This window comes from Terrapene carolina, unplaced genomic scaffold (assembly GCF_002925995.2).
Source record: "Terrapene carolina triunguis isolate 2854851 unplaced genomic scaffold, T_m_triunguis-2.0 Scaffold449, whole genome shotgun sequence".
Classification (NCBI taxonomy): Eukaryota; Metazoa; Chordata; order Testudines; family Emydidae; genus Terrapene; species Terrapene triunguis.
In genome coordinates this window covers 2241037-2263650 of record NW_020664800.1, presented here as the reverse complement: position 1 = coordinate 2263650, position 22614 = coordinate 2241037, and the positions used below count along the sequence as shown (strand labels likewise).

At 56.6% G+C, this 22614-nt stretch overlaps 1 protein-coding gene across 3 annotated transcripts in view; it reads left to right on the top strand.

Annotated features, from left to right (window-relative positions):
• Positions 1-3901, top strand: part of NDOR1 (NADPH dependent diflavin oxidoreductase 1) — a 39099-nt gene extending 35198 nt beyond the window's left edge. For all 3 annotated transcript variants that reach the window (XM_029913106.1, XM_029913105.1, XM_029913104.1), the window contains exon 15: positions 1428-3901. In XM_029913106.1, coding sequence (XP_029768966.1) covers positions 1428-1572 — 145 coding nt within the window. In that variant the 3' untranslated portion in view covers positions 1573-3901. The remainder of the gene's footprint in view (positions 1-1427) is intronic.
• Positions 3902-22614: the final 18713 nt, after the last annotated feature.

Genomic DNA, 22614 nt, shown 5'->3' with positions numbered 1-22614 from the left:
TCGCAGGGGACCTTTGTTTCATAGTAAGGGGCAGACAATATCATCACCCAGTGCTACCATACAGCCTGTCCATGGTCCCAAGGGTCTTCACTGAATGCCTGCCTGTATGGGCATTCTGCTCAGGACCCTGGGAGTCTGCGTAGCCACCTGGCTGACTGACTGATTCAATGTAGATTGTCTCAGGAGGCCTTTCAGCTCTAACTGTGGTCAGCAAATTGATTCAGGCCATAGGGCTGGTAGGCAGCCTGCCAAAATCCATGCTGGTGGCTAACCAAAGCCACGTGAGTTTATAAGGGCGGCCCTGGACTCCAAACAAGCCAACACTCTCCTGCTATCCTGACCCTCTTCTGCAGACTACAGAAGATCCGTGGCAGCCCTAGATACGCCAGTATCATATTCCACCGCCAATTACTAAATAGTGAGGGATATCTCCCACCTAAGAAATCCCTTCAGAGAAGATCCTTGGTGATCAAAATCACTCTAAAGACAATAGATGTATACATACATACATACATACATGAAATAATACTCGGAAAACCCCAACAGTCTACAGGGCCACCTTAAGGCTGCTGCGCTGTGACGAAACGGCCCGGCTTTATACTGTGGTTTGTGATGTGGGGGGGGTGAGTCCATGACTCCGTAGCTGGCCGTGTCCTTGGTTTTGAGGGTTGAGCTTGGAGCTGAACTGAGATAGTGGCCCCGTTCGCCAGGGAATGGCCACAACGGCTTTTGGAACCCAAGGTTTGGTTTGGGTCTATGTATCCGGGAAGCCCCTCGGCCTCCCTCAGTGCAAAGCCGGACAGGCTGCCCCTGTTGTGCCGAGGAGTCTAATGCCCGGGAACCCCTGCTCGTAGCCATGTGCCTCAGCTGAGTCCCCACAGGCACATACTCCCTGCTGGGCGCTGGACCCCCCTGTCTGGCGAGCGCATTAGTTCAAGTGTAAGCTTGTAGGGGGCTTGTGTCCAGCGCCGTGCCTGGGGGCGCTCTGACGCCGTGCATGGTTATAAAGCCACCGCACAGGAACTGGCCCACAAGGCAGCCGATGGGCTGCATCAAGGGGAGCCAGGTTAGCCCTGCTGGGAATAGCTGCGTGCTCACGGCAGGGCTGGAGAAAGGGCTTGAGTGTCGCTACGATGGAGCTCGCCCTTGTACTGGTCAGGACAGCACAGCTGGGTTTGGTCCCACGACCGGGCCAACAAAGCTGAAAGCAACCCTTACTGCGCAGCTCTGGGAGTGACAGAGAGCTGTATCCAGCCCAGCATGGGGCCTTGGAGAAGCAACGGGGGGACTGCAGAGAAAGCCCTGCCCCGCCCCATCAGTGATAGGAATGAACTGAACTGGCCTTACGGGGGAGCTGGAGGGGCTGATGTGTTAAGACTGTCCTGTGTTCTGCTTTGCAGTTACAATAGAGACTTTCTCTCTTCCAGAAATGCCAAGCAAATGCCGGCAGCAGTAGCAGAAGCCCTAAAATCCGTGTTCCAGTTGGAAGGGGACCTGTCCCCCTCAGAAGCCGAGGAGTATCTAACAGCCTTGGAAAGATCCCATCGCTTCCAGATGGAAACCTGGTCGTAAGCCTGGAGCCGAGCCTGGGACTGCCTGCTCCTGGCCATTCCCCCGCCCAGCCAAATGCTTGTAGCTATGTGGGAGTGTCCAGGCGCAGACAACGTCCAATAAACCCGTCCGCACCTTGTATCAGCCTCACACTTCAGTCCGAGGGCGTCTCAGTCGGCACAGTTGCCCTGCCGGTGACAGGGTGTTGGTCCTGGAGGTGGCTGGGTTTGTCCCCACACCAGCCCCTGCACCCATAGCAGCAGCGTCAGTGTCCGTCACGCTGCCTGTTTACCTGCGCACCTCACCCCTGGCCTGGAGGGGGCGCTCAGTCTCCTTGCCAAGCCGTGCTGGTGCTTTGCCTGTCTAGGCCAAGGCCCCAGACTTCTCCCGCTGGCCACAGAACAGCTGTTTGACGGACTCGAGCTGGTATCTGTGGAGCTGGCCAAGGGGTGTTAGCGAGCGGCTGCGTAGATATGTGCTCTCTTCAGGAACAGGAAGTTTCTCTTTACCTGTCATCTTTCCTAGGCGGAGCTCAAAGTGCTGAGTCACATTATCCCCATCTCTAGAGGGGAAACTGAGGCGCAAAGAGGGGAAATGGCTTGCCCAAGGCTAAGTGAGTCCATGGCAGAATCATGAGTATACCCAGTCACCCGCCCATGTAAACAAGGCCATGGTGTCCTGTATTTCCTCTCCAAGAGTCTGCCTCCTGCTGCAGAATGGTGGTGTCATGTAGGGAAGATAGTGAGTCCTTGAATACTTGAAGCAGGTGTCACTGATGCCAGTTCACCTTCCGGAGTCTGCCAGTAGCCTGAACGATGACTCAGAGAAGTGTGAGCTTCCCCACTCCTCCAGGAGCTGAGCCGACGCCTGCTAAGGACAGTTTAAATGGGGCATAAGTCACTGGTTCCCTGCCCAGTCCCTAATGGCCTCCTGTATCACCTCCGAGCCAGCAGCCCAAGCAGCCAAGCCTCCTCCCACGCAGTTCTGTGCCACGCAGGCGGGTGAACACGGGGCGGAGGGAGGGGGCTGCTGTCCCAGTGAATGTATGCAGAACCTGCACTTGGAATCTGGAGAGGGGCTGGGGGCTGCGGTTTAGCTGATCCAAGGCCCAGCCGCACCTGGAAGGGGAGGACTTCTCCAGGAGCCACATTCACTCTCAGCAACAGCTGTGTGCAGGGCTCCCGGTGAAGGTAGCCAGTGCTTTCACTGGACGCTCAGGCCCAACCCCTTCCTAGGCTCCAGGGGTGCTGGCACAGGGGTCCCTGCTGGCAGAAATGGGGCTGGAAGCAGCGGCTGCGCATCCATGCCTGTGCCCCACACATCCTCGGGCTCCAGTACAAAGGGCCAGAGGGAGGGGTGCACTCACCACCACAAGTCAGTTCCTTCCCAGCTGTCTGCGGCTCGAGGTGGAGCGTTGCGGCGCTGCTGGTTAGCCGCACAACTCACTTTTATTCTTCTATTTCTGGACGTGTTTCTCCTTCTTTTGTTTGTTGTTTAGCACAGACTTGGGTGTTCGGGGGCTCCCCGCCCCTTTCGTTGTAATCAGGGCCTGCTTTGACCTCAGCGCCGTTTGTTGGTGGCCTTCCCCAGGTGGGTTAGGCCAAAACCCCTGGGTTCAAACCCTGCCAGACCTGTCACAGACCATTCCGGCTGCCTCCGCTACCTCGGAGAGCCCCACATCCCCTCTAAGTAAAGGGGCTGCTCCAGCTTTGAGAGCAGACACAGGGAGCTGAGGGAAGACTTCTGGAGCGTTCCCTGAGAGCTGTGGGGTCTGATTTCCTCTCCCCCCCACCCCCATACATCGGTGTAGCTGCTCGGGGGGGCACTCCGGGGCTGAAGAGCTTAGGTGCAGCTTAGGATACTTTGAAGCTTCAGAGGAGGAAAAGGCCCCATTCACCAGAGAGAGACTCAAAGGAGGGAAAAGTCTCCTCTAAGGCCAGGGAGCACGGAGACCTCACATCCTGCTGTGGAGACTGCTGAGGCTTCTCCCTGCCCTAGGACCAACAGGAGTCCTCTGACCAGAGCCCTCCAAACAGAGGGTCGGCTTAAAGAAATCCTCTTAGACACGTGCTCCGGTATCGTCTTCCCCAGGTCACAGCCACAGAGAGCGCACGAAGCGTTCACCTGTGCCATCCCCAGCACTGCTCAGCGGGCCTCACCCTCAGGAACAGGGTCACCATTACCAACCAGGTGGCTCTCCCGTGAGGATCTCTGAGTCATGGAAGACCCCGAATCCCCTCTGCTGAGGGATATTGACCATGCTTGCTGATGTCATAGGAACAGGGCCTGAAGCAAGCCCATGTATCAGAGGCCTGGTCTGAGGCCTGAGGCCTGGGCTAAAGTAGTCAAAACTTTGCTGCTATAAAGCAAAGTTAAGTTGTGAGCAAGAGGCAGGCCCTGCTCCCAGAATCTGGCAAGAACAGGGCTGATATTGCAGAAACACACATTCCTAAGTGCTGCTAGGCATAAGAATATAAACACAAGCACATTCCAGGAAGGTGGTACCAGAACACCTCGATGCCAAACACATTCCCCAAAGAGAACAGGAACACACTGACCCATCCTACAGATAAGGTCAGGATAACAGTGTGATGGATAGAGACGTACAAGGTGATGGGAGGTAACTGGCTACATCAGAGGGTATCAACTAACTACAGCAGAGGGGCAATGTGTAACTCGTTTGTACTGATGTATTAAAAGATATCTCAGAGGGAGTGTCTTTGGCTGGCCTGGGGATAATGGAAAGTCCCACTATTAACTGAGCTAGTCCATTGCAACAGGCATACATGTGTTAGTGTACCTGTAACCATTGAGCCAGGCCATTAGAAGTGCTTCGTTGACAATAAACCTGACCAAGTGCCTTCGCTATGAACCGAGTCTGTGGATTTATTGGGCCGATCGATCAGAGCCTTCTGTACGGGCTTTCTGGCTAGAGTCAGTACAGTACGCAGAAAGAACACACATACAGCTAAACATCTGATGACAGCTGGTACCAACACACACCCCTCAAACCAGAGTCCCTGGTGATGCTACAAAGACTCAACCACCAATACCAACACGACCCCCAGTACCAACACCAGTAGCTCCCCTCTGGATATGGGAGATGACAACTCTTGGACTTGGATATTTCTGTCCAGGACTCCACCATTTTCCCATTCCAACCTCCCTCCCTAGAGGTCTGCTCCTAGGAGGAGACCTCAGGAACCAGCCAATGTCTTACCCATCAACCTTGGTAGGAACACCCTTGGGGTACCACTCCTTTCCTCTGTGCTCCACCACTGTGGGTTTTTGGAACCCTTGGGCCCCTTATGGTGAACAATTTTATAGGTGCCCTCACACAAGAGGACCCATCTGGATCAGCAGCTACTGGTACCTCAGGACCCTCCTCCCCAGGAGGACACCCCCGAGAGGAGCAGGAGGTAAGAGATGAGACCCCACTATCCAACACCTGACTAGGCCCCCACCCTATGCAGAGGATTTCAAGGCCTTTCAAGAGCTGATAAAAGAATATCAGAAGCCTGGCCAAGCCCTTTAGACAATGCTCCCTGGTTGAGTATTTTACATACCTCCTCCCAAGGCAAGATTGGCTTGCTCATTTATGACACGTTACTCTCACCAGCCATATGGTATAGCATACACCAGCTACCATACCACCCACATGCAACAAGGCAGACAAAAAGTACTATGTACCCATCCAACCCCAAACTCCCTGGTAGTCAACGCTCTCAATGAAACAAATGGACAGTGTCAATCCAGATCGACTCCCTCCAATAAAGAACTCAAGCGTTTGGGGCTTCTTGGCTGCAAGAGCCATTCCTCAGCTGCTCTCCAGTTCAGAGCTGCCAACTGTCCTGCCTTGATGGGAAAATGTGACTTTCCAAATGACAGCGAGTTTTCACTTTGGATTGATCATTTGCCTCAGGCCCAAAGGGATCCGTGTCAGGCTGTGGTCACAGAAGGCCTGATAATCACTAAAGCTTCCTTACAGGCTTCTCTCCATGTGACAGGCACAGCCTCACACCTTTGTCACGCCTCAAGCCTTCTGGCTGCAGGCTCCAGGCCTTCCCAGGGAGATGCAAAATACCACGGAGGAACCTTCCTTTCGAAGGGCCCAAGCTCTTCAGTGACGACCCCGATGAATCCTGCCACTCACCTGGGGGCTCTAGAGTGACTCTGCGAGCCCTCCATGCATACACCCCTGCAAAAAGAAAAGAAAAGAAAAGAAAACACAGCAAGTTGCAGATGGCACAACGATCTCATCCAGATCAGTACCAAGCCTCCCCGAGACCAGCAGAACCACCTAAAAAGAGGTCCACATTTCACACTGTCCTCCCCACCGGCGACCTCCTCCAAGTGGCCATTTTGACCCACGGGTAGGGGGTCATGAATCACCCCCTACTCTGGATCTTATGGTGCTCCAAGCCACCCACCATCCACCCTATGGAAACCATCTCTCCCATTTCCTACCTTCTTGGGATCTCATCATTTCAGACAGATGGATCCAAGAAATGGTTTCAACAGGATAATCCATCCAATTCAGCTCCACCCGCCTGTCCACTCCTCATCCTTGTCCCTCTTCAGGGACCCTTTGGGACCAACTGGGAATTTCCTGTAATATTTTTATGACTCCCACATGTGCCTCAGTTTCCCCCATATGCTATGTTGTTACCCCGTGGGTGGAAATGGACTGTTTGCTCCCAGGGCAGGCTCAGAGACAATGGTATGGATGTCATCTGGCTGTCTGAGCTGGGATGAGTCACTGAAAAGGACTAGCTGAGGCCAGCCCCATATCAGTGCAGAATCTGAAAAGACAAAGGCAAATCCAGTCACCAGGACATCGACACCTAGCAACCAAGGCCCCAAAGGGCGATGGATTTCCCCACCTCAGCTGGAAAGCTGAGCAGTGCCCCAGCTCGAGAACAAAGGACTGGGGAGGTGTGAGGTGGGGGATAAGAGTAGGCTGCTGGGAGGAGTCTCTCTCACCTGGGAACTGACCAAGGAAGTTGGATGGAGACAGACAGAGTTTGGGCAGTGGGGTTCACTACAGCTTGGCTGGGCTCTGGGCTGACCAGAATGGTCTGTGTTTTAACCTTCAGTTCTCTCTGCCAACCTAAGAACTTCCCATGCTGCGTTCCAGTTGATTCATACAAACCCGACTGTTTTGACAGTGCTGTTTGGTTGTCATTGCAAATGCTTGCTGAGGTGCATTAGTCCCTGCAGAGTGGACAAGTCTCTACCAGGAATCTATTTCAGTTGAACTCGCTGAACAGAGCTCATAGTATGAAGCAGGGGAGCTGACGGCCCAGAGGTCCAGTCTAAGGAGGTGGTCAGGCCATGTGGCCTACCCTGGAGGAAGTGTGAGACCTCCTGGGAGTCTGGCACACCGAAGGGGTATCTCCTAGAGACTGTCCCAATGCTGGGGGCGTAGCACTGATGCTGTGGATCTGCGACAGTTGGTGGTAGTAGTGGGATGCATTGCTGAATGCACCAGTAGTATTTTGCAATAAGTGACTTGCAGCAGTAAAACAAGGTAAGTCAAAGGAAACAGCAAGAAAATGTCTTATGACCACCTCCATAAGAAGGACATCGCAAACCTGTGCAGGGAGAGAGGGTTAAGTGTTGGGAAACGCAACAAGACACAGCTGATGGCATGTCTGGAGAAAGGTGATCAGTCCAGGAAGCAGGTTCCAGACAGGGTTTCAAGAGGTCCGAGAATGACAGAGGGAGCAGCAGGGCATCCCCAAGACTCAGGTCCCTGTCCAGCAGGGCCTGGCACGACCTGGTTCCCCAGCAATAGATTTGAGGTGGTGGGAGTTGGAGCTGAGAACGAAGGACTGTGAGAAGCACAGGAAGCATGAACTAGAGATGGAGATGCGGGGGGGGGGGGGGAAGACCCCAGGATGCCATTTCTGCAGGAAGTCTAGATACCAAATTGTTGCCCAGTTTAAGGAGGGGGGGATATAATGCTGACCTCACTGACTTTGAAGAGTTGCGGGTTGAACCTGGCTGACCCTGTGAACCGGCTCCACTGGCTCACCCCCTTGCTCGGTCCCAAAGCCCTAGAGGCGTATAGCCAGATACATAGAGTTGATACTGGGGACTATGAACAGTTCAAAAAGCCACCCCCCTGAGGGGAGACTATCTCCACAAACCAGGTAAGGGTGCAGCTGTCACTGCGTTGGAGGATTTGTACAATCTGGTTGGGATCTGTCCCTACAAGCTTAAATGTTGTTAGCGGACAGGAAGCCTAAGGATCTGCATCATGCAGGCCAGTTGGCAGATGAGTTTGTGGACAGTCCATCTGGCTATGAAAACAAACCCAAAGGGGACTTGGGAAAGGGAACCAGCAGAGGTGCCCCAGAAGTGGGATTCAGTTAAACCCAAAGTTAGGGGAGCAGCCAATGGGGGTAGACTTCCTCCCAGGGATCTCAGACCTGAGGTGTAATATCTGTAAGGCGGACAGGGCTGATGAAATAGTGGCCAAACAGGACCCTCAAAGGGTTAACTTGGTGAAAGCCCAGGACAGAAGGACTAACTCAACCTCTCACAGCCAAGGCAGCCTGTAGCTCAGGCTCTGAGAGTGAATTGTGTGACTGAGCTTGTGGAGGAAAGCAGTCACCCAGGCAGCTCCTCGGGGGGCACAGATGGGCTCCCACTCCAGGCACCAGTAACACATCTTGTTGTGCTCTCCTGGGCTCAGCCTCTTCTGCTCTCCAGTGGGAGCAGAATGTGGTACTTAATGGGAAGACATTTGTGGGGTGGAGAGACTCTGGGACAGAGAGAACCCTTGTCAAACCCTGGTGGTAAAACCTCATCAGATGCTGACGGGCTGTGTAACCTGGGTTATTTCCCCTGCCTCTGGCTCAGATCCCTGTGCAGACACAGAAAGAATCAGAGTGGCTGGTAGTTAGGATCCTCCAGGATATCAGCTTTGACATCCTTTTGGGGAACGACTGTATCTCTTTAAGACAAAATCCACGCCCAGTTTCTGTACCAGCCCAGGATTTGAACCAAGGGAGCCAAAAGGCTCAGAGAGGAGGTGTCAGTGAAAATGCAAATAGGTGGGCTGGCGGGGGAGACAGAGGGAGTTTCCCTCTGGCTTGCAACACAGAGAAAAGGGGGTTAACTCAGGACAACTTTCTGTCTGTAATCAGACACCTGTTTCTGAGTGGGATGGAGGAATGGCCCCAACCAATCTCTACACTGGAGATGAGAGTCACACTGGCTTAAGTGCTGTGACCAAGGGAGCAAGCTCGCGGCCTGCCCTCACTGAGAAAGCAGAGGCAGAGCTGAGCCCGGTGGAAGCTGAGACCCCAGCTGAGTGTGGGGCAAACAGGCAGGGCAGGACAACTGCCAAACTGGTTTGCCCTATCAAGGGGTGAGAAGGGTAAAGCAGCTGGAAGACTGCTGCTGGTAACAGACACCATGGACAAGTTGGGTTCTATTAACCAAGAGAGTTCGAATCACAGCCTGGAGGGTGGGGAGAGAACTGTGCTGGGGTGAAGGCAACAGGGTGGCACAAAGGAGAAACGGGCTCCTTGCATGCACACAGCCCTGAGGTTGGGACGCAGCTCCAGAGGGAGTCTGCTAATGTGCGAGAGCACCTTGCACGCCTGCCTCACCAGACTGGGAAAACAAAGCCCCAAAGATCTGGCTGGATTAAGACCAAATGCTCAAGTGGTGACTCCCTAGGGGAAAGGACACTCCAGGCTGCAGCCAAGACAGCTGACACTTGGGCCTGGTCTACACTACGGGATTAATTCGGATTTAGCAGCGTTAATCCGAATTAACCCTTCACCCGTCCACACTACAGAGCCAGTTAATTCGAATTAAAGGGCCCTTTAAATCGATTTCTGTACTCCACCTCGACGAACGGAGTAGAGCCTAAATCGATTTTGTTAATTCGAATTAGGGTTAGTGTGGACGCACACCACCGAATTACTGTGTTTAAGTTAATGGGGTAGTGTGGCCGCACACCACCGAATTAATGTGGTTAAAAACCGAATTAAGGTGCTTAGTGTGGCCGCGCACAATCGAATTTATACAACCTGTTTCCCAAATTCGAATTATCTAAATTCGGATTAATCCTGTAGTGTAGACATACCCATGGAGGAGGGTGGGTTCACTGCCCTCCTCGCTCCCTGGCAGACAAGGGGGAGGAGTCAGTGGCAGGACCCCATCCCAGTTTCAAACTTAAAGGTTTTGGTGGTAGCAAAAGTCACAGGGATGGCATGAAAACCTCTCATGCACCCTGCTAGTGTCAGCGACCAGACCTAAGGAGGGATGTGAAACTGCTCCGAACTGTGTATTGGAAACTGTATGTTTGATTGATTAGCAACTGTGCTGTAAGGATCTTGAAAGGCCAGCTACCAAGGGGATGGGAAAGATGCTGTGGCATGTATGGGTAATATTTGTGGGTTTGAACGTCCCCAGGTCACTGGTGAAAATGACCCTGCTCAGTTCAGTCTCGAAGGGGGAAAGAGGTGTCACAAACTGGGAATTTTCTGTAATATTTTTATGAATCTTATGCGGGCCTCAGTTTCCCCTATATGCTGCATTATTACCCACTGGGTGGAAAAGGACTGCTTGCTCTCAGCACAGGCTAAGAGACTTAGGCCTGGTCTACACTAGGAAATTAGGCTGGTATAACTATGACACTCAGGGGTGTGAAAACTCCACGCGCCTGAGCAGTGCGGTTAAACCGATCTCCCCCTCGGTGCAGACAGCGCTCGGTCGATGGGAGAATTCTCAGGGAAGTGGAGAATCTGCGCCATTGGGAGAATCTCTCTCACTGGCGTAGCAGCATCTTCACTGAAGCGCTGGAGTGGTGCAGCAGGGCCGCTGCAATGTTTACGTGTAGACAAGCCCATAGGTGTGAATGTTGCCCACCTGGCTGAGCTTGTGTGGGTCACTGAAAAGGACTGGCAAGTGGCAAATCCAGTCACCAGGATGTTGACACCTGCTATGTCTACACTACCACTTATGTCGGCATAACTTATGTTGCTTGGGGGGGGGAATAAATTGCCCTCTGAGCGACATAAAGCGCCGGTGTGGCCAGCGCCGCGTCGGCAGAGACCTTCTCCCACCGACAAAGCTACTGCCACTTGCAGGGGCTAGAGTGCTCTCCCGTCAGCTTAGAGTGGCTACATTTGAGAGCTTACAGCTGCATCGGTGCAACTGTAAACGCTCATGTAGCTGTGCCCCTAGGAAGCAAGGCCCCAGAGGGAGGCGAATTTCCCCACCTCTCAGCAGGGAAGCTGAGCACAGTCGCCCAGCTCCAGAAAAAAGGACTGGGGAGGTGTGAGCTGGGGCTAAGAGTTGGGGGCTGGCAGGAGTCTCACCTGGGAACTGACGAAGGAGGTCAGATAGAGACCGACAAAACTTGAACAAGGGGGTTCACTCCAGCTTAGCTGGGCTCGGTGCTAACCTGAATGGCATATGCTTTAATCTGCAGTTCTCTGTGCTAACCTAAGGACTTTCTATGCTGTATTGTTTTGACATCACTGCAAATCCTTGGTAGGTGCATTAGTCCCTGAAGAGGGGACAAGTCTCTACCTGGAGTCATAGAATCCTAGAATATCAGGGTTGGAAGGGACCTCAGGAGGTCATCTAGTCCAACCCCCTGCTCAAAGCAGGGCCAATCCCCAGACCCTTAAATGGCCCTCTCAAGGATTGAACTCACAACGCTGGGTTTAGCAGGCCAATGCTCAAACCACTGAGCTATCCCTCCCCCCAGTTGGACTTGCTCAAAGAGATCATGGTGTGAAGCAGGGGTGCTGAAGGCCCAGAAGCATTCAGGCTGTGTGGCTTACCCAGAAGGAAGAGTGAGACCCCCAGGGTGGTCAGACACCCAGAAGGAGTTCCTCCTAGAAACTGTTCCAAAGCTGAGGGGATAGCATGGATCCTGTGGATCTGTAGCAACCCTTCCCACAAAGTTCTGCTGCTTCTGGGAGCGATCAGACCCATTCTCCCTAACTAATTGGAAAAGGGTTCTACTCCAGGTACTTCCTGGTTCCCAAGAAAAAGAATGGAGATGGATCCTGGGCTCGGACTCTGAACACCCTTCTTCATACACAGTGATTCAGGACAGGAACTCTAGCAGCAATAATTCCATCTTTAAATCCCAGGGACTGGCTCATTGCCCTGGACTTCTAGGACGCATACTTTCATATAGCTATGCACCTATCTCACAGGCACTTCCTCACTGGCACAGATCGTTACCAGTTCCGCATTCTTCCCTTTGGCCTTTCGGCCGCCCCCAGGGTCTTCACAAAACAGAGTCTTCCTCTTGGTCGTTGCAGCCCATCTTCGCCAATTGGGAATAATCATCTTCCCCGATCTGGGTGACTGGCTCCTCAAGAGTCGTTCCTTCCTCAAGGCAGGCCCTGCCTTCCCCTTCCACAAGGCATAGTCAGCGACCAAGAAGCCCCTGACCCTCTTCCACTCTCTGGGTCTTCACCTCAATGCGGAAGAGTCTCCTTTTACACCTGTACAACATGTATACTTCATGGAAGCCACTCTAGACTCCTCAACCACCAGAACATACCAGCCAGTAGACATGTTTGCCATGGTGTCCAGCCTCATTTCCACACTACATCATAGCCCCAAACCACAGCAAGGACTTGCCTTCAACTACAGGGCCACACAGGGCCCTGAATATTCATATATCCCCATTGAAGGCTGCACTCTCTGTGTCTTCAAGCCTGGTACAGATCTGCTTACACTTCCAACAAGCTCCAGACAGGTGGCTATACCTCAGAGAGCTCTTGAGAGAAACACCCTCACAAGGTTTGTGTGGGAGTTCCATCCTCATATCTATCCCCCACAAAGATCACCACCACAGATGCCTCCAGGCTAGCTTGGAGAGCCCATCTGCAGGACTTCACAGCCCCAGCGAAACGGACACCCCAGGAATTGTCCCTCCACATCAACATTCCCCGACTCAGGACAGTCCAGTGTGCTTCCCATCTCTTCCTACCCAACATCAGGGGCCACTCAGTCACCGTAATTTTGGATAACAGCGTGTCCATGTACCACATATGTTGCCAAGAAGGAGCAAGATCCCAGTCCATATGTCAATAAAGATGGAATTGGTGCCTATCCCACCACATAGACATCTCAGCAGTTTATCTGCTGAGACTGCAAAACACCATAGCAGGCTCCTTGAGCAGGCATTTCCATCAAGACCATGAGTGATTTGGATCTTCAGATTTGTATGCAGTGTTGTTAGAGCCGTGTCTGTCCCAGGATATTAGACAAGATGGGTGAGGTAATATTTTGTATTGGACCAACTTCTGTTGGTGAGAGAGACAAGCTTTCAAGCTACAGAGGTCTGGGAAAGGTACTCAGTGTCGCAGCTAAATATAAGGGGGAACAGATAATTTAGCTTAAGTAGTTAACACCAATTCTGAGGGACCAGTAGCCTCTTAACACCTCGGTAGTCACAGGACAAAAAGGGAGTTAGTGGGTTATAGATTGTTGTAATAAGCCATAATAAGCTATTATGTTCTTATGTTCTTATGTAAATGCAGGGTCTCTGTTCAGTTCAGGATTTTTAGTGTCAACAACACTTTCAAAAGATGAGCCTGGGAGCTTAAATTCATAACTTTGCTAGAAGCCAGTCTTCATCCTCTGCATGTGTAGAGCTCTTGCCTTCTCCCTCAGTAGGACTCTTCAGCGCTTCTCCCACACTCTCTCTTTCACAGAAAAAATGAAGGGAGAACTGAATTCCACTCGAAGACGGTCAGAATGGGTTTTGGGGTGCGTTTTGGCAGGTTACAAAGCTTCTGGAGCACATCCCCCCCCCCCGGGCAGCGGTTCTCAAACTGTGGGTCAGGACCCCATTGTAATAGGGTTGCCAGGGCTGATGTTAGACTTGATGGGACCCAGGGCCAAAGCCCAAGCCACACCGCCCAAAAGCAAAGCCCAAGCCCAAGCCACACTGCCCAGGACCAAAGCCTGAGCCCCTTTGCCCGAGGCCAAAGCCCAAGCCCCACCGCCCAGGGCCGGAGCCGAAGTCAGAGGGCTTCAGCCCTGGGTGGCAAGGCTCAGGCTTTGGCCTCCTTGCCTGGGCGGTGGGCTTGGGCTTTGGCTCCGGCCCTGGGCGGTGGGTCTTGGGTTTTGGCTCCCCTGCCCGGGGTGGTGGGGCTCAGGTGAGCTCAGGCTTGGTTCCCCTCCCCCTGGGGTCATGTAGTAATTTTTGTTGTCAGATGGGGGTCGCAGTGCAATGAAGTTTGAGAACCCCTGCCCTAGGGTGACTGTGTATTCCACTAGGGCGCAATCCACCTCCATAGTCCTACTTGAGAACATACCCGTCACAGACACTTGCAGGACCATCACCTGGTCGTCCGTGCACACATTTTCCAAGCACTATGCGGTCTTGACTGCTTTCAGGGCGGCTGCGGCCTTTGGCGATGCTGATCTCCAACCTCTACCGAAACCACCTCCTCAGCATCCTCCTCCATATTGAGGCCCTGCTTGGGAATCTCCTGATGTGGAACACCAATAGGGACTCGAAGAAGAAGGAGGGGGTACTTAGCTTAGCTGAAGTTCTTCAACATGTTTTGTCCCTATGGGAGCTCCACTACCCATCCTCCTCCCTCTCTGCTTCCGAGTTCTGCCTCTGGGTTTTGTGGTTGAGGAGGAGCAGGAGCGGTGGTGGGTTCACCCCTCTCTCTATACTCTTGTGCTGGAGCATGAGGATGTGTAGGTAGGACACAGGCATGGACCCACCAGCACTGCTGACAACAGTTCAAGAGGGCACGGGTGCACACACATCTTGTCATGGAGCGCCCATTGAGACAAAATATCTCCAAGAACTCCAGTTACTGAACAGGTAAGTAATCTCTCCTTCTCGGATCCAACCAGCACCAATTACCATCAGTAACTAGAGGCTGCACTAGCAGAGGGCTGGAGAAGCAGGGGCCAGTGTTAGTGGGGAGGGGGTTACCAAGCATCCTGCAAGGTGGGTGCTGGCTTTCTCTGGCTGTGTGTGGCTGTGGCCCCTTTGCCATTGCCCCTCTGCCCCCCGTTGCCTGGGTCCATGTGTCTCCGGTGCCCGTGCCCTTTCCCCTCCCGCCTGGCTCTCTGAAATTCTTAGTCACCCTGTAAACAGTAATTAATGCCCTGGATGTGAGTCAGACCCCAGGCTCGGAGCCTGATGAGCTCTGAGCTGGCCTCTCTGCTGCCCTGGGCCAGGGTGTGCATGTTCTCAGGCAGGAAGGGGAAGTGAGTGAACATGTCATCCCCGTGCGGGCTCCCACCCCGGATCAGCAGGGCCTTCCGTGGCCAGAGGGGCAGCAGACACATGGGATAGTTACCTCTCCAAGTCTGCATCAGTCTGTACTTGTACGGCTTTGTTTAGAGCAGGGGTTCTCAAACTTCATTTCACCGCGACCCCCTTCTGACAACAAAAATTACTACATGACCCGAGGAGGGGGGACCAAAGTCTGAACCCACTCGAGCCCCACCGCCCCAGGCTGGGGAGCCAAAGCCCAAGCTCCACTGCCCAGGTGGGGGGCAAAGCCAAAGCCCGAGCCTCGCCACCCAGGGCTGAAGCCCTCGGGCTTTGGCTTCAGCCCCAGGTGGTGGGGCTTGGGCTTTGGCTCTGGGTCCCATCAAGTCTAACACCAGCCCCACAATTTGAGAACCGCTGGTTTAGAGGTAGCACCTGGAGGAAATGAGGTGTTGGTTGGGTCTCTTCCCCACTCCTTCAGTTAGCCGGTGGAAGTGGGAGTGCTGAAAAGGGCTGGCTTGACAGGGGTGACCTGGGGCTGAAGAGGGGAGCCCCTCTCCACATCCACTCAGGCCTTGGTGTGTCTGTTGTTGGCAGAGGGGTGATTGCAGTGACTGCCCTGTCACACGGACACCTGGCCCCTTGCTCTGGTGTAATTGTTATCACTGTCCCAACGGCCCTGGCTGTGCTGGGTGAAGACTGGGCCGGGCTGTGAGCTCTCAGAGCGTTCATGGTGCCAGCACCGGTGTCCAGGGGGCACCCAGAGCGCAGCCTGGCAGAGCTTGTCAGCCCAAGCAGCGAACTCCCTCGTGACTGAGGAGAGCTCACCCTGCTCCAGCGAGAGGGAGGAGGGTTAGTGATGGCAAAGACGGTGCCTCTGGACCAGCAGCCTCCTGAGGTGCCTGGGGCAGAGCAGGGCGAGGTGGCCTGAGGCCTGGCACCCAGGGGAGAGGGGAAGGGAAGGGGGCAGGTCAAAGCCAGACCTAGTTCCATGGACGATGGGGAAGGGGAGGCAGGGGCAGGCTGGCGAGGGGGGCAGCCCAGCAGGGGCTGTCAGATCAGCCAGGACAGACACAAACCCAGAGGCTGGAGCCGTGGGCGGGTGGGAAGTCCCAGTCCCCCCGGGGCAAGGGCAGGTGGCCCTGGCTCTGCTCCGGGGAGAGGGCTGGAGAGCAGCGGGCTGCAGGGCGAGCGGGTGGCCCCTTGGTCCCACGGGGGGCTGGGGCTGGGGCTGGCTCCGGGAAGGGCCGCGGGAGCAGAGCTGAGCAGAGGCGTGGCCCCTGGAGCCGCCAAACCAGCCGGGCGGCGAGGCTGGCCCCGGGCCAGGACGGGGGCGGGGCGGCGGCTCCCGGGTCCCGCCTGCCCGGGTCGGGCCGCCCTTCTCGGCGCGTGACCGGCGGGACGCGTGGGACTGGCCGGTCCCGGGCAGCGAGCGGCCACAGCTGGATCGGCACCGGGATGACAGCCGCTGTCCTGCGGGCAGAGCCGCCCCTCGGCGTGCCCGGCCCCGCGCCCGGGGAGCGGGGCGAGCTGCCGCCGCCGGGGAGCCTGCCTGCGGCCGCCGCGGACCGGGACCCGGCCCGGCAGGAGGGCGATGCGGAGAGCCCCGGGGAGAGCGAGCCGGAGGCCTGGGGAGGCGAAGCGGGGGCCGCGCCCTGGCTCTCGGGACAGGTGCCCCGCGGGGCCCCGGATCTGGAGGGCGAGGAGGGAGCGTGGGAGCCGCTCCTGGATCAGCGCGAAGCGCCAGCTGCCTGCGGCCCCCCCAGTGCGCCTCTGGTCGGGGGGCACCTCTGCCTGGCTTCAGCCCCGCTCAGCCCGGTGCCAGCGGCTGGCAGCAGCCCAGGAGCTCCCCAGGCGCTGCCCAGCCTGGAAAGGACCCCCAGCCAGACCTCCAGCCGGAGCCTGAGCCCCTCCAGCGGGGGGGCAGCAGAGCAGGCCCCGGGCAGCGCGGCCGAGCCCTGCTGCGCCCAGGGGGAAGCTGGCAGCGCCGAGGAGGAGTGCCCCATCTGCACGGAGCCCTACGACAACGGGCGGCACACGCAGGCCCTGCTCAACTGCAGCCACGTGCTGTGCAGCGACTGCCTGCACGCCATCATGGACCGGGCCGGCGCCGCCGAGATCGGCCGCGTGCGCTGCCCCATCTGCCGCCAGAAGACGCCCATGCTGGAGTGGGAGATCTGCAAGCTCCAGGAGGAGCTGCTGCTACTGCACGCCCAGCCTGCCCCGGCCTCCCCCCTGGCACTGCCCATGCCGCCGCCTCTGCCCCCTCGGCGGCCAGGGCTCTGCGGGGCACTGGAGCACCACTTCCAGGTGCGCTTCCACACCAGCCGCATGTTCGGCTGCCTGCCCTGCGTGCGCTACCCCCTGTGCCTGGTCAGCGGCCTGGGCAGCCTGCAACGCCGCTGCCGCTGCTGCTACCTGCTTTCGCTGGCCGCGCTGCTGGTGGCAGAGACGCTCAGCCTGCTGCTCATCTTCCTGCCCATCGTGCTGCTCGTGCTGCTCTTCCTCATCCTGGACAAATAGGCCCGGAGGCCTCTACAGCCAGGCCAGAGTGTGGGCAGTGATCAAAGCAGGGGAGGGGATTGGAGGTGGAGGGCCCTGGGGAAGGCCAGGCTGGGTGTTCCTACCCCCCTCAGGAGGGCTAAGCCGCAGGTGTTGGGCTGCGGTGTTCAGCCCGGGGAGAACCCTGGCGTCCTGGCCAGCATCCCCACTCTCAGTGAGGCCAGCTTTGCAGGCCAGGAGAGAGACAGCTGGGCCGCAGTGAAGCCCTTTCCAACTGGGTTGGGCTTCTGTCACAGCAGCTGGTAAGAATATAAGAACGGCCCTACTGGGTCAAACCAAGGGTCCATCTAGCCCAGGATCCTGTCTTCCGACAGTGGCCAGTGCCAGGTGTGCCCCAGAGGGAATGAACAGAACAGGGAATCATCAGGTGATCCATCCCCTGTTGCTCATTCCCAGCTTCTGGCAATCCGAGGCTAGGGACACCATCCCTGCCCATCCTGGCTAATAGCCATTGATGGACCTATCCTCCATGAATTTATCTAGTTCTTTTTTGAACCCTGTTATGTCCTGGCTTACACAACATCCTCTGGCAAGGAGTTCCACAGGTTGACTGTGTGTTGTGTGAAGAAATACTTCCTTTTGTTTGTTTTAAATAAAAGGAAGTATTAAATAAAAGGAAGTAGAGCACCAGCAGGACCCCCCTGGGCACTCCATGCCAGTGCCCGTGCACAGGGAGAGGGGCAGGGGTTCTCTGCTCACAGAAGGGCCCAGACATGAGCTAAAGGCAGGAGGTGCCGAGCTCTGACCAATCTAGAGCAGGAATGGAGGCCACGGGGCCAGCCAGTCCCAAAGCAGAGTTTAAACAGTACCACACTCCTGCAGCCTGCCCACATCAGTCAGTGTCACTGGAGCAGAGGTGGGGCAGAAGCCCTGAGCACAGGGCAAGGCAGGGCTGGGCTGGCCAGGGGTGGTTCGTGTCTGGTTCCCTCTCTTGTTCAGTCGAAAGATTCTGTTTCCTCCAGCTCAGACTGTGAAAATACAAACGATTGACTTGAGAAGCGTCTGTCTGAATGCAGAGCCCATGGGTGCGACAGGGGTGGGTGCTCTGCAAGCTTTCCCGGCGCTCCTCATCCGCAGCCCAGTTTGGGTTCCTCCCCTCTCCCCCCCCCCCGCACCTGCTCTGCCCCTCCCCACTACCCTACAGCCCCCTCTGTCCTTGCTCTGGTCTGCCCAGTACCAGCTCCTGCTCCCCAGTCATAGCCCTTCACTGAACAGCCACTGCCCACCATACCGAATTCTGTGGGGATCTGGGCAAAGGGAAACTGAGATCCACCAAACTCCTTGCCCGTGTGACCAGGAAGGATTTAAGCCAAGCCTGGAAGGCCAGTGCGCTAGCCGTGAGCGGTGCCAACGTGCAGGGGGCCGAGTTGCCAGCTGGGAGGCAACTGACTTCACAGGGCCAGGGGCTTTGGCGTGTTCAGTGCAGCCTGGGGCACTGCCAGCCACAGACCCCGTCCACGCAAACCCAGGCTGTTCGATGCAACCAGGCTATAAAGCAGAGCGGCTCTTGGCTCCGTGTCCACGGTCTTGCTCCCAGCCCGTTGGCTCCTGCTACACAGGACCGGCTGGTTATTCTGCCTGTCTGTACAGCTGGGCACTCCCCCTCCTCCCCCCACCATGCAGCAGGCAGAGGGGCTTGGTCCAGTTGCCCCACGGCAGGGATGGCAGCACTGGGAGACCTTGGGGCTGCCCAGGTGATGCTCTCTGGGAATGACACAATTCTTATGCTAAAGCATGAGCCCAGCTCCCTCCCCTAGTGCCAGCTCTGTGCCCCCCAGTGCTGACCCACAGATCACGTGCGGGGGAGGGAAGCTCTGCTGAGCTGGGGCCCTTTTACAGGCCCTTTCCAGGCGAGCTGCCGCTGGCACTTGACTCTGTGCACAGGAAGATCCTGGTTTCTGATGGGCTGCTGTTGATTTCCTTGGTTTAAACATTTGCAGCCAATGGATCACATCAGGCCCCCTACCCCCAGCCCTCTGCAGCGCCGTGGAGGGGGGCGGGTGTCACTCCAGGTGGCACCGATGACTCTTAGCAACAGAAAGGCCCGTTAGTGCAGAGCCAAAACCTGGAGCAGCCCTGCCTGGCCCCCAGCAACTGCCAGCTGCTTGCTGGCCTCATGCTCGGCCTCCGCAGGCACCGGTCCCTGCCTGTCCCCTTCAGGCTCCTGCTTGCCCTTCCCTGCACAGAGATAAGGGAGCCGGCGCTGCCCGGCTCTCCCGCAAGGGCACAGTAATGTCAGAGCAGAGAGCCTGGTGCCCCTGCACCACTGCTAGCACCCCTGTGCAACCAGGGCTTTGTGAGGGTTCAGTCCTCTGCCCCCAGCCCAGGAACCTCCACTGGGGCCCCACCTGCCCAGAACCACTGTGCCTTGCTCCGGTCTGCCTAACCCCCAGCCTAGGGCGGCTCTCCCACTGGGCCCAGGCTACACAGCACAAAGAGCTCCCACTGCCCACCACCAGAGAGCAGCCCCCAGGCAAGGCTGGCCTCACTGAGAGTGGCCTCCTGTCCGCCTGTTCACAGGCATCCCCTCTGCCTGAGCGCTGGCTCCCACCTACAGCTGGGCCCTCCCTGTCGCTGCCCAGGATTCCTGCACAGGGAGCCAGATGGGCAGGGATGGGAGGCCAGCGTTGCTCAGGGTACCGGCCTGGAACCGGCCAGCTAGTGCAGCAAACAGACGCTTGGGGGCGGGGGTGTCAGTCTGGGGGAGGTGAGTTCCTGGGTACTCACAGGTAGAGGACAGAGGGGACCTTTGTGCCCATCCCATGTCGCATGTTAGCCATCCAGGACTGGCCATGGGGCTGGTTAGATCAGTGCAGTCATAGAATCATAGAATCTCAGGGTTGGAAGGGACCTCAGGAGGTCATCTAGTCCAACTCCCTGCTCAACGCAGGACCAATTCCCAACTAAATCATCCCAGCCAGGGCTTTGTCAAGCCGGGCCTTAAAAACCTCTAAGGAAGGAGATTCCACCACCTCCCTAGGGAACCCATTCCAGTGCTTCACCACCCTCCTAGTGAAAAAGTTTTTCCTAATATCCAACCTAAACCTCCCCCACTGCAACTAGAGACCATTGCTCCTTGTTCTGTCCCCACCAGTGGACACAGCCTGGGACAAAGGTGCCTTGGTGCAGCGTGGTTTGTGGTAAGTGCCTTCGTCCCAGCCCGGCCAGCTGCCTCACTCCAGGGGCTGCACTCACACCCACCCCTAGGTCGAAGCCGGGCTGGTTCGAGCTTTCTCAATGCTGTGCCTAGCCCAGCCCTTGGAAACAGGTGCAGGGGAGAGGCTCCCAGGACATCCCAGCCCTCAGCCAGTCCTTCCAGGGGTTAATCCTGTGACAAATCGGAGCTGCCTTTCTGCTAAGGAAGAGCTTTTTCCACCTCCTCAGGGGCCCTGTTTGTGCCACCGCTCCCCCCCAGCGTGCCTGCTCCCCTAGAGCTGCAGTGGGTGCCTGGAGGAGCAAGGTGGTGCCAGCACCAGCAAGGTGGGGTCTGAGCCTTAGCAAGTCCCCAGAGCTCAGCCCCGGCAGCATCCGCGTGCTCCCGCCCACTCAGCCCCACCCTGTGCTGCGGAGACCCTGCCTCCTGTCCCTGCTCCCCAGGGGACCACAGGCGCTGGCAGACTCCTGCCTGTCTTGGTGGCATCAAGTCTCCTGGCTGCCCTGCAATGCGCTGGCTCCCTGCGGGGCAGCTCCTCGCTATTCCGGACCAGCTGGGAGCACTGTTAACATGCTGTTCCTGCCTGCAGAGGATTCACACAGACATTCCTTCCAGCCGAGACCCGGGCTCTGGCCAGACGTTCCAGCCGAGACCCGGGCTCGGCCAGACGTTCCTTCCAGCCGAGACCCAGGCTCTGGCCAGGCAGGCTGGGAAGCCCAGGAACTTGTCTTTCGGAGGAAGAGCCCATCCAGTGCCTGCCCTGCCTGAGGGTGCGGAGAGCCAGGGCTCTGGTCCCTCTCCTCCCCAGCAGTCTTGTGACTGCAAAGCACAAGAGGGGGCAGTGTTCTCATGGCTGAGCAGGAGCTTCTCAGAGCCGGGCGCATTTGGATTCCTGTCCTGGAGGATCTGCCCCCTGGGTCGGGTTTATAAACACAGGGGCCCAGGTCCAGCCAGCCCAGCAGAGACAAGGAGCTGGGGGTTGGTGGCTGCTGCTGTCCACACATCCATGCACAGCTCATGCTCAGGAGGGAGAAGCCAGTTCCTGAATCCCCAGGGAAGAGCCACCCCCTGGGGAGAGGGGAAAGAAAAACTCTGAGCAAAGCCCCCAAGCACCCCAGCTCTGGGAAGTCCATTCTCTGTAGCCTCTGAGAGCTGGCCCCGCATGTCCCAGCGAGAGCTGGCCGCAATCCAAGCCCCTTTAATCCCTCAGTTCCTCTGGGGATGTGGTTCCGTGAGGTCAGATGCAGGCAAGCGACGAGTGGGTTTGGGAAGCGAGCCAAGCCAGCAGCGCCATTCAGGAGTGACGTGTGCCCCAGCTCTGAGCCGGCGTGGCTAGATGGGCGCAACCCACAGATCTGCAGAACAAGCCACGTCTGGGCGCACCGCCAGGCGCAGGATTAAAGTTCCCAGTGCTTCCATCAGGAAGGTCCACAGCCCCTGGGAAAACTGACAGCTCCCTCCGTCCAGATGGGCAGTGCTGAGCTCCTGCTGAACTCTGCCAGCTGAAGGGATGGGCAGGCCAGGAGGGGGCAAGGGAGGGGTACTGAGCCCAGGGGGAGGTTACAGGGAGGCTCTGCACAGCACTCTGACCCACTTGTGGTTACAGTGACTGGTTTGTCGTGCAGCACGAGCTGGTACCAAACAGCTGCTTGTGCCCATCCCCTTGGCATCTCGTGGCCCCATAATCTGCCCACACCACGCGAGCCGTCTCCCTTATGTAACGGAGAGTGCCTACCCGACACACCTACAATCCTGCCCAGCAACCTCTGCCCCCGAGGGCTTCTGGAGTGACCGCCAACTCCTCCCCACTTGGCCATCGCCGAAGGGGACGTAGAGGGTGAGGCTGCCACATAGATATCATAGAATATCAGGGTTGGACAGGACCTCAGGAGATCATCTAGTCCAACCCCCTGCTCAAAGCAGGACCAATCCCCAGACAGATTTTTTACCCCCAATCCCTAAATGGCCCCCTCAAGGATTGAAGTCACAACCCTGGATTTAGCAGGCCAATGCTCAAACCACTGAGCTCTCCCTCCCTGGTTCCCCGAAGCTCAGAGCGTCTGTGTCCGCGTCAGTGGGAAGCAGCCACAGGCTCTGGCAGTCACTGCGTTCC